This window comes from Carassius gibelio, chromosome B17 (genome assembly GCF_023724105.1).
Source record: "Carassius gibelio isolate Cgi1373 ecotype wild population from Czech Republic chromosome B17, carGib1.2-hapl.c, whole genome shotgun sequence".
NCBI classification, from domain to species: domain Eukaryota; kingdom Metazoa; phylum Chordata; class Actinopteri; order Cypriniformes; family Cyprinidae; genus Carassius; species Carassius gibelio.
The window spans coordinates 18704644-18717293 of record NC_068412.1 but is presented as its reverse complement, the minus strand read 5'-3'; the positions used below and the strand labels follow the sequence as shown (position 1 = coordinate 18717293).

At 35.8% G+C, this 12650-nt stretch overlaps 1 protein-coding gene across 1 annotated transcript in view; it reads left to right on the top strand.

Moving 5' to 3' along the window:
- Nucleotides 1–12650, top strand: part of ttc27 (tetratricopeptide repeat domain 27) — a 90253-nt gene that overhangs the window by 59720 nt on the left and 17883 nt on the right. The window contains exons 10-11 of the mRNA XM_052580578.1: nucleotides 996–1109; nucleotides 7394–7489. Of these exons, the coding sequence (XP_052436538.1) occupies nucleotides 996–1109; nucleotides 7394–7489 (210 nt within the window). The remainder of the gene's footprint in view (nucleotides 1–995; nucleotides 1110–7393; nucleotides 7490–12650) is intronic.

Sequence of the window (12650 nt, the reverse complement as noted above, 5' to 3'; positions counted from 1 at the left end):
TTACTGTATTCCTGGTAGACTCACCATAGTCGTACTCTTATTATTGGTGCTGTGATAGCATTATCTGATCTCTGCTTCTGCCACGAATTCATCAGAGCCTCCATTTATGAACCAAATAGCAAATTCAATATCCAATAGCAAATTCTCATTTTTAAAGCCTTTATTTCATCCATGTAATGAATATTTTTGGCATTTCATGTGCTGCCAGTGCCTGTATTAAGTGTACTGTGAGTATCTTAGGATAAAAGCATTTAACTTTTTAAAAATTAATTTAATCTTTTAATGATCCAAAAGCACATATTTGAATTAGATATGACTTGGGTCTATATACAGATCTATTTTTACATTTTAGAGTTGATCTTTAAAAACACAAGTTTAATAACACTGTTATTAAGTTAAGCACCTGTTTAGTTCCTCTTGGTCCAACAGCAGCATGGCACTAGCAAAGAACTGATTTAAAAAAAAATACTACTTTGAATGCATCATAAGTCACTCTCTGCCAAATGTAAATATGTAAAGGTTTGCTCAACCATACTTACCAATTAAAATCCTTCTCCCAGGTACAGATGTATACGTCTTGATTTCTTGAATGCCTTGTGCTGTTTAAATCAGACACCTCATATATTTTATTTTAGTATTGACGTGTCGGTCTTGCTCCAGTTAAGACAGGATGCTTTTCCAGTAACGTGTGTCGGAAAGTATTTCCATCTGAGTCCTCTAACCCTCGCTTACCTGCCGCTGTGCTGCTGTGATACAGGCCAGTGAACGCTCGCGTGTCTCTCTATTCAGGGAGTGGGGTGTGTTGTAGATACCTTTTTAAATGTTTGTAAGTATTTGTATGATTGCTGTCACTGTGGTTGAGAACTTGACAGGAATTTATTTTATTGGTTTATGGTATAGTTGCAGATATGATTTAATACTCATGAAAGTGGGATGAGAAAAAAACTGTATGTCACCATGAGTGATTTCTTCATCTCCCTCTCTCTCTTCCTCAGTGTTTGCTGTCTCAGCCAAAGTTCTGGGCAGTGGAAGTGACATCACTGTGCCTGAGGACTAAGCTGGAAAGAGGAAGCTCACGGAGAGTTGAACGCGCCATGATGCAAACACAGGTAAAGTACAGCTCAGGACACACGTTGGTCAAAGGTGACCATACAAACATTTTTCATATTCCTAAAGAAATGTTTCTATTTCAAATAAATGCTTTTAATCCCAGATTTCCTCCTGTTGTTTTTGTTGCATTTGTGTGTGTGCAAGAGAAATGGACAGATAAGCCCGAGGGAGGAGGATGCTTTAACTTCCCTTTGGCTGCTTCCCGTTTCCTCTGTCATGACCGTTTGTGTCCATGTTTTACTGAGGAAAAGCCAGAACAGTAAAACCAGAGAAGTGCTGATGTGTTCAGTGTGTATTCTTGTGTGTTTGTGTGTGTGTTGGGCATGGGATTTGTCGCCCTGTGCTCTGGAGGAAACAGGACAGCCTGGCTCTTTCCAGTACTTGAATCAAATTGAATTTAAAGGCTTCCAGTGTCTTTCTGACAGAAACTGGTTCATTTGTCTATTATTACGTTGTTGTTTTTACTGTAATTTGTTCACTGTAGGATTGTGAATATAAATGGCTGTTCTTTTTGAAAGGGCTTTACTGCTAAGGTTATGGTTTAAGTTCTAGTCATCAGTCATATTTGAGTGGCAAGGCTTCTTAAAAGGTCATAAATTTAAATCTAGTCAAGGAAAAAATCTATATGTCTGACTAGATCTAGTGTAGTGAGAGACAGTATAATTATTACCTAAATTATAATAATTCTTTCATTTATCCATTTCTTATCATTAAACATCAAAATATAATAGAATTATTATACATGTTATCCATTACTTTTTATGATTATTATTATTATTACTACTAAATTGTCATTATTATAATACATTATTTTGCTAATTGTTTTTTTATGTATCCATTATTTTATTTACTATTATTATTATTATTATTAACAACTCTAGTATGAAAACACCAAATTGTATTAATTATTATACTTTGTTTTCAATCTATTATTCTTATAATTGTTGTTGTTGTTTGTAGAAGTACTAGTAGTGGGAGTAAAAATGTAAATGTAGTCTAGTGAGAAACACTTGAGTTATTTCTTTATTTTACTTACAGTAGTTCCTTTTATTGTTATCACTGTCTGCTCCTAGCTTACAAATCATAGATAAAGTTATGTTGCAGTAGTTAAACTTTGTTCACTTGCTCTGCCTGATGATGACATCCTCATTTTTGAGCTCAAGCGATGCCAATAGACACGGCTGTGAGCGCTGACGGTGATCATCAGTTAAGAGCCGATAGAGCTGAAGGGTGAGATCAGACACTCTCTGTAATAACATACGACTGATGGAAGGTCATTATCGCAACAGAGTTTGCTGTGACACATTGCTCTCTACTCTTTTTTGATTGCTTTCTTCCTTCCTTTAAGTTTTAAGTGTTTGCCCAGTGGAGCTGATCTCTGACATCTCTGAACTCAATGTGACAGAACGTTGGGGGGAGCCTGACTCTAGGAGGCCACCCTGAGGGGCAGGTTTGAGTCCGACAGGAGATCACAGCAAGTCACACAAACACCTGTCCATCACAGAGTTAGAAAAATCCCACTGCTGACACCGGTGAGTTCAGTCACCCTGAGAGCGATCCCGTCTGAGCAGAGCCCCGGAGCGATGACGAGAGAGTGACAGCGCACTCTCAGATGAGTGAAGAAGGACGAAACACTTTAACAAAGTTAGAAAGATGAGGGAGAGAGAGGAAAATGATGTAGAAGGAAAGTCAGGTGGCACTTTGTTGAAGTACAAACCCGCTCATATAGTTTATATAGCCCTTTTATCAAAAGTTAGCATGCCCTTTAGCCAGTTATCGAATTTGTTTAGCACTTTCTTAAGAGTGATTTTAAAAAAAAAGATCATCACAGTTTTTCCGTACTGCCCTGAAGAAGCTATATAACAAAGTTGCATGTATTCTACAAGACAAAATAACTTGATTTGTACAAATTGCTTTCTACAAAGGTTATCTTTACATATCTTTTATTCTTTATATTGTGTGTTGCCTTAAGCAACAGTGACTGTTTGCCGTCATTTTGTTTCGATTCTGTAAATGGTTGACTGGCAATATAACCGCCCTTAGAAAGGAGGTGTTGCATCAAAGAATAGAAAAAAACTGGAAAAAAAAATAATCAGATGAATAATTTATTAATTTATAAATTTTTTAACAAGGTCATCAAACTTGACAGTCAAGCTAAGATTCTTATGTCTATAGTTTGCCTAATTTAATAACTAACATTCAAATTGTCACTATTTAATTTGCTGGTAGCTGGAAAAAGTTAATTAAAATTCTGAATGAAGAGTTCAGAATTTGCAGCGAAAAATTTAATTGAGATGATGGTGGAGCTATAGAGTGTGACGAAGAAATTCAATAATCGATAAAGGCAAATTTTATGCCAAGTTTAGTACAGTCAATGGTCCACTTAAGACATAAGTGGCGGTAATGCACTTATAAGTCTGTGATCCGCCATAAAGCAAGAAGAAGAAGAAGAAGCCTCCTCACGCGCCTGCTTGAAAACGTGCTTTAGAGAATTCAAACAGTTTGCACATTGCATGAATCAGAGATAAAAAAAATAAAAAAAAACATACAAATGCGGTTCAGTTTCTTGCACAGACAGATCATTTTGTGTCTTTACACATCAATGTATCGTAACAAGCTACAGGGTTTAATTAAGTTTTGTTTGTTTCTTTTATTTTTTGTATGTTTTAGCCATGATTGCCATGCACTTACATTATAAGACTTGACAGACCATATACAGCAACACAACCAACACATTTAAGGCCCAGAAAGGTACAGCAGCAATGACATTGTTGAAATAATCCATGTGGCATCAGTTGTTTACCGAAATTTGTAAAATTGTTGAATAAAGTTATTATTTTTGCCTAATTCGTGCTAAAGAAAAATTACATTACAGTTGAAACAACTACAGTTGACTATTTTAACAATGTTCTTTCTTCCTTTCTGGCCCTTGAATGTGTCAGTTATGTAGCTGTCTATGCAGGGTCAGAAAGCTCTTGGATTTCAAAAACTTTTTAATTTGTGTTATGAAGATAAAGGTCTCACAGGTTTGGAAAGCCATGAGGGTGAGTAATTAATGACAGAATTATTATTTTTGGGTGAACTATCCCTTTAATGACATGAATCATTTATCGTCTGCAGACACAAGCCTCGATTGGGTGAATTCCAGGAACATACTGAACATTTTTACACAATCATTCATAAACTTCACATTTGATGTTATCAATCTTTTTTGTCTTCAATATTATTCTCTTTCCATCCTGAACAGTCGTAAAACATTTTGTGAATATCGCACACACAGACTGTTATCACCTCCGTCTCGCTGCGGTTCTAGTTTCACAGCGGTACTTGACAAACTTCATTTCCTCTGCCTCCTCTGGCCTTTCTTCAGAGATCAAGAGCACAGAGTATGTATTCAGAAATGGCAGAAAGGCACTTAGCCTATGTGCTTGGCATTTTTCTCACAGTTTAGAGTGGATGGTATCTAGGCCACGTAGTGGGCCAGGACTTTAGAAAACTTTTTATTCCCTTTGTATATTCAAAATGGCTGAGTCTGTTGCATTGTTGGATTAGAGGCACTCTTTGTGACTGCACAGTTGGCCTGTGCGGGGCTTACACCACGCGCTATCAACTGCCAACTTCTTATTATTCATTTAGGACTCCGATCAGGCCCTAGATGATGTAGATTTCTCTGAACGTAAAATTAAATTTCAGTGCTCAATCAATAATATCCCCGCAAATAGAAGTTGGCAGCTTGGGTATTTGGTATGGATTAAGACTTCTCATGGCAGCTTTGGGGGAAAAAAGAGACATGAGCGCATGTGACTTGAGGTATTTTTGGAGCAGAAACCATTTTGTTTTGAAGTAATTTACTGGAAGAATGCATTAATTTATTTTTAATTTCAAACATATACACACTGGTGTGATTGTATGACGAGCAGCTCTGACTAGACACAAAGCTAAATTTTAGCTGAAAGTCTGTTTTTAGTTTGATTTAGTTTTGGTTATAATCATAAATAGTCCAATGTACTGGGATATGTTGTGTCCATACACCAAAATTATATTTTACAATTACTATATCACATTATGTTGTTTGTACCAGTATATTATATACACTAGCATATTGATTGTCTCAGAGCTACCCAGACATTGACCAAAAATCCTCATAACTCTAATTTGGATTTTAATTGGGTCTTTTAAAAGTACTACTAGACGAGTTTTACTAAAATGAAGTGCTAAAGCAGTTATTGTAGTTCTGCTTAAATGCTATAGATTCCATTTGAATTGCTGTGAATGGATTTGGACTTTCCATAGGGGTTTTTCTTTTCCTCTTTTCTTCAAGTATGCTGAGTCATGAAGTATGCTTGGTGATGTCATTTCCTCCCGTCACTGTATTTGGCTCTTGGATTTCCTCCATGGAAAGGTTTACGTGTAATTCAAACTAAACGGCCAAATTGTCAACCGTGGGGGAGTTTGCTTTGCCCCATTTAGTCAATGGCTTGAACAGAATGAGCTGAAGTGTACCTTTTTTATAGTCATTGCTTAGTCATTTTTGAGTTTTCAGTCATTTAAAATCAATTATAAACCTGTTAGATACAGATATCTATACCTAATCATCCACAGTTTCAGTGGCTTGTTCCAGTCTCTCCAACTCTATTAGTTATTATTGCGTGTTTCAGTTTTTGAGCCCTGTTTGCATGCAGTGCATTACTTATTTAGTTTTTTCCTTTACTTTTCCATGCCAGCACCCACTGACAACTATTTAAAGGTCTTAAAACTCCTCTAAGATGTTTTTAGTTGTTTGTTCTTTCTTTTAAGAAAAGGAATGTGTATACTGGGTACGGCTTAAAAGCACAATCTTGGATATTAGACTGAAATGTTATAAAATGGGTAATTTATATGCATCTTATATCTTTTTATTAATGTTTTTACATCTTGTATATCAAAACCCATTGGCTTACACCAGTAGAATAAAATATTTGATAGATATATTTATATAAAATATTAGATTTTTAAAAGATTTTAAAAAGTAAATTGTGATGCACATTCTTTCTAATAGACATCCGAGTGATGTGCATATTTACTGCGCAGCCACGGTGTCCTTCCACATCAGAATTCAGTTCTCAGCTGCTCCCTCAACCCTTCTTGATCGGTAGATTAGCATTTATTTATCAGAGGCATTTTCCAGCCTTGGAAATGCTAAGTAATTAGTTATCTGCTACCCGCAGACAAGCTTTCGCCATCCTCCATAGAAACTTATCGTATCTACTCATTCGGAAGTTTTATTAAGTGTACCCCCAACTGGAGTAGGAAAATTGCATCTTTATTGCATTTTGTCGTCAGTTTACAAAATGCATTTACTGGGATATGTGACATTTCTTTACTTTAGCTTGATTCTGAAATGTTCTGGAACTCAAATGTTGTGGACAGTTTTCCTCTGATTGAAACATATGGATTGCAACCAGCACCAATATGAATCGAAGAAAGATGTGTAGGGTAATGACCAAAGACAGCATTCTGTGTACGATCGTTTTCAGTCACTTATTCTGCAGACAAGGATGCTTCTAATTTGCATTTGTATACCACTGCTAGGTGTGGTTGTGTTTTATCTTACTTTTTGAAATATTCAAATATGGTTTGTGGACTGAATGAGTTTTGAGCTACTCACTAGAGTCTCAAACAGCAGGCCGGCACATGCTTTAACCAAGCATTAAAAAAAAATTTGAATAAAGATGCTGTCATTTTGGCATGTCCTGGCAGATCTATTAGTTATTGCCATCATTCTTGGAATTTGTGATTTGATTTCTCTTTCTTTTTTTCTTTCTTCTGGATCACTTTTTGCTATATTGTTACGGATTATGGAAATATATTTAAGTCTGTGGTGAGCAGTAAATCAAGGCATAATGAGTCACTGGAATAGTTTTTAAATTGTTTTCCCCACAATGCATCTTAATAGCTTAGGGCTGTTTTTAACATTCTAACATATCACACTAACCTTAAGCACAATAAAAATGCTCTTTATATTAATGTCTGGATGTCTGTAATACCTGGAGAGAGATATGTTAAAATTTGTCTTAAAGGCAGCTGCTGGGCTCTGGAACCTCTGACGTTCATGATTTGAAATCCTCACTCATGGCTGCTCAGTTCTATAAGCTAACTTGTTTTCTTGTTGCAAACTCTGAGGAAAATCTGTGTTATTACTACAAAGAAGAAAAAAATGTCATTAGTAAAATCAACAATGGTTGAAAATGAGACTGGAGTTTTTTGTCATTCTGTCGTTGAATGTCGTTCTGTTCTCTTTCAGACCTTGGTGGATTTCTTTAGTGAGAAGGACTGTCCCGTCACTGAGAGACTCAAGATGTTCTACACCTGCCGGGCACCGCCTCTTTGGGATCTACAGGTGAACTGAATTTCTGTTTTCTTTATATAAAACCTCTGTTTATTTACATTTTTTTCTTTTTTCAAAATGATCATGCTTTAGAAAAGGTCATTATTTTTTACATAACCTTTTATAGCACGTTTTATAGCATATAATAACATGCATTTACACACTGTACCGTTTATCGAATGGGGGTTTTGCATAAACCTCCTTATTTAAAAGCACAAATTTGTTAAGCTAATTGTGTTCTATTTATTTATTTATTAACATATGATATATATTTAGCTATTTTTTTGAAGATGACACAAAAGTACATGTAATACAGTCATGTATTAAATGGCAACCAAGATCCAACATCCTTTGAGCATACAAAATATGTATAATCGGTCTCTCAAAATAATAAATTGACTAAATTTCCAGTGCTAAAATAGGAGGATATGCTTCCTGAGGTCTGGAGAGCTCAATAAAAAGCCTGTACAAATGAAAACACGAATGAATTGATGTGAATGATTAAACAAAACTGTGTGTAGTTGATAGTTTGTGTGTGTGCTTAAAAGTGCTTTAGAGAGTTTTGGTCTGAGAACTCATTTTACCCTTGATTGAGAACCCACCCCACCCCCCGCCGCCCGTAATTCACACATTATTAAGCCAGATTACCTGAGTTGATTTGAAACGGAAATGATTGACTCATTTGTTGGTGCCTAAATTGATTTGCTTGCATATTTTCTCTCATTACCAGGCGCACAAGTGCATTGAGCTAATCACCTCGAATGAGCGTGGGCAGCCGTTATTTATCTATCTAGTTCTCCGAAACCCATTTCAGTAAACACAACAGCTGGGTTATACAGCCAGTGTCGCGTCAATAAGAGCTTTGGCAGATAGAATATGAAATTAATTTCCCCTACACGGCGAGGGCATCCAGGGATATGAGATGACGAGTTCATTTTGACAGTGTTTATCAGGTAATAGAGCAACCCGTAACTCTCCGTTCCTGCCTGATTGGCCAATAATGCAACTAATGAAAAGCAAACAAATGTTTTCTGAAGAGAGAGGTTGTTAAACAAGTGGATAAATCCAAAGAGAAACAAAACGGTGTATGGAGGAGAACGGCAAATTGTAACAGGCCAGCATGGATGAAGGGTTTTGAAAGAAAAGGAATGAAATGACTGAACAGAAAAGGAGTGTGTGGGTGGATGGAGAGATGGATAGATGAAAAGTAGGGAGGGCTGATGTGATCAGTCCTGTGGATGACATTGCTCGCGCTCTGTGTAATAACAGTGAACAGCAATAAAGCTGGAATTGAAGTCGCTTCTATTGCTGGCAGGGGAATAGAATGCTGCAAAACTGCAAGCAAGAGAGAGACGAGAGCAGCATGCAGCCAGAGAAAAGTGTGTGTGTGTGTGTGTGTGTGTGTGTCGGGGTAAAGAGTCGGCAGAGCGTTGGAGGGCATAAAGGTTTTTTTGTTTGTTTTTTTGGGAACAGATTTCAGAAATTGTTGGATTTGCTTTCAGACTGAATCATTTTGGCATGTATATGAATCAGGAAAGCGTTCACTGTGGCAGTTTTGTTGGAGTTGAAATGAGGAAATGAAAAGACAGAAAAGTTGCACAAATGGGCTCCCAACACCTTTCTTTCTCTGTCACTTTTACTTTTATTCTGTCTCTGTATGTCAGTTGTTCCATTTTTTTTATTGCTAAAATATTTGCTGTCATAAAAATGAGAAATTATGCAATGTAAATTAAAATAAGTGAATAAAATAACAGTAGATTAAAATTTAATTGAGTCATTTTAATGATTTAAGAAAATTTAAATAAAATCTAAAACAAAAAATTATAGATTTTGTGCGTAGAGCTCTCGCTCGTGCTCTTTCTCTCTCTCTCTCTCTCTCTCTCTCTCTCTCTGTCTCAAATGTTTGTGTGTATGTATGCGTGTGTTTGTGTGTATATATGTATTCACACACAAACACACACTCGATTAAAATGGCATTCCAAAATCTCTCAATCTCTATTAATTTATGAGGAGCCGTGCAAGCCATAATTCATTCTGGCTCTCATAAACTTACATTCTCCATTCACACATACATTTCTACTCTCACACACTTACATTCTCCTTTCACATACATATATTCTTGCATTCACACACTTAAATTCTCCTTACATATGCATACATTTCTACTCTTACACACACATTCTCCTTTCATATACATATATTTTTGCTTTCACACACATACATGCATACATATACACATATATAGAATGTATGTATTTAAGAGAAGAACGAATGTATGTGCGGGAGAGAGAGAGTATAGTGGAAACGGAAGGCGTTTAGTTGAAACGGAAGACAGGTTAGGCGTGATCAGGCTCAACGGGACAGGTCTTGATCAGCATGGCTGAGGTAGATGAGGCATTCGCAGAAGTATTTCAGCAAGCTATCTGGGTTTAAAATAAAATAAATGAATATTATCATTGTGAAAAGGTTACATGGCCTCGTCCTTTGAGCGAGTGGTTATTGAGAATGCCGGCCGAGCTTCAGTTGTGTTGCCAGATACACGTATAATAAGTGTCCAAGGTTGATGTTGTTTTTTTTGTTTTGTTTTTTTAATTTAGGAAGTTAATTAAGTGGGAGGTTGCAAGTTAGGGACAGCAATATCTTTATATTATTTCAATAACTCAAGACTCATTGCGGTTTATTTGCGGTTTATTTTTTAGATTTTTATTTATTCTATTTTTTATTTAAATTTTTAAATATCTGGCAACTTCAGCATAACGTTAACAGTCGGTAATAAAAAATAAAAATAAAGACAAGGTTCAAAACAGCACGGCCAGGTTATTCCTGAAAATAAACATTTATATAAATGTAAACAAAAAAACAAAAAATAAGAACTAAATAAATTGTTAGAGAATGGGAATCGGCTCATTTGAGTGTAAAATAAATAAAATCCTGATCAGTACATCCTTAACTGGAATAGTTAGGCCTCCTGAAAGACCTGAAAAAGCATGGTTCATTTCAGTTTTATCTTTAACTATACCTATTTGTGCAAAATGGTTATTATTTATTACAATACTATGTTACAGTCAACAGTGAAAACAATAAGTCTTATTGATTGATTGATTGATTAATTGATTGATTGTGGCAAGTCCTGTGAAAATGTTGCCAGGGCAAGTAAAAAAAATTAAACTACTGGCCGAACCGGACCAGTAGAAAATTTCCTTAGCATTATGCCCTGTTAATACCATCAAAATCAGTGTCTTAACACTTGTACACAGATCTGTAAAACACGTAGGTTACATAATGGTATGTTAAATTTAAAAACTTAAAATATGTACTTGAAAAGAAAACAGGAAGACTTTGAATAGCATAACTGTAACATTGTGAGGAAGAGCTGAGCAGGTCTTGCACATGTATTTGCTGGTTTGAGAGTGACTTCCTGCATAAACAGGAAGTAATGGATACCAAAGAAGGTAGAAATATATGTATATAATGAGAATGCATGTGTGTGAAAGCAAAAATATGTATGTATGTATGTATGTATGTGTAAGGAGAATATATGTGTGTGAGAGAGAGTAGAAATGTATGAATGTGAATGGAGAATGTAATTTTGTGAAAGCAAGAATATTTGTATATGAAAGGAGAATGTATGTGTGTGAGAGAGTATAAATGTATGTATGTGAAAGGAGAATGTAAGTGTTTGAAAGCAAGAATATATATATATATATATATATATATATATATATATATATATATATATATATATATATATATATATATATATATATATGTGAAAGGAGAATGTATCTGTGCGTGTGAGAGTAGAAATGTATGTATTTGTAAGGAGAATGTGTATATATATATATAATATATATATATATATATATATCAGTGCTGACAAACAATTAATACGAGGGGCCGTACAAGCCATAATTCATTTATGTACTCTCATACACTTACATTCTAAACTAAATTGTACTACTCTATTTCTTTATATTTACCCACGTTTTTTAAATAACTTTACTTAAAACTACTGATTAACAAGGAAACTAATATATATATATATATATATATATATATATATATATATATATATATATATAAGTTTCCTAGTTAATCAGTAGTTTTAAGTAAAGTTATTTAAATAACGTGGGTAAATATAAAGAAATAGAGTAGTACAATTTAGTTGAGACAAAGTATTTGAATTGATCAGAGCTCTCTCTCTCTATCATATATGTGTGTGTTTGTGTCTGTGCATGGTGTGTTTCTGTTTCCGTCTTTCTCTGTATTAGTTCGTAGCATCACATTTTGTCTTCTGGCTGATAGGTCACATGATCACCGGCAGCCCCACCGGTGTGTATATCTAGATTTACAGGTACCCATAATGCCTGTGGGACGTGATATGCCACTGAAAGCATGTGAGGTGGTGGTGGGGGGGATTTTCATAGGAACCGAAAGGTGAAGGAGAAATTGAGCATTTCCTGGCACTGAACCGCTCGCAGCTACGTGTCTGTGATGTCTTGCTGATATCCGAGGTCGAGGGTGACTTTGGTTCAGTGTGTGTTTACTCTTCACAAATACTGCAGTTTTATACATCGCCATCATAAACTTCAATAGATGATCTCCAGTGGGGGTGGTGCACATCTCCGTATGTTTATTATCAGAAATAAATGGACTTGCAGTGGACACAGCCTACGACTCTTCATCCTTTTTGGCACTTCATCCATCCATTCTCAAATGATCTGTGAATGATAGAAAGAGTTGATAGAGTGTAAACACACGTTTAACCAGTAGCATTCATCAGAGACAGATGAGGGTCATTAATAGCACAGATATATCTATGCATTTAGCATATATATATATATGCTTCCTGTGAAGCATGACATCAGGGTGATCGATGGCCATCCGCGAAATTCATCCTTTCAGAAAGAGGGTAAGAGAGAAAAAAGGGAAAATGAAAGTGAAAATGGGGGGGGGGGGGGGGGGGGTGTGTGTGAGAGAGAGAGAGAGAGAGAGAGCGGCTATGTGTATCCTTGGGAATATGTAGAAAAGTGTAGGTGACCTCGTGAAGTAGGGGTGTGCGATATGACGATTTTTGATCGTGGACTGTTAAAATGTCTCCTCGATCTGCTTTTGAAGAAACATCGTAGTATCATGCTACAACACACATTCTATCAGTTGCTGTTCTGAAACC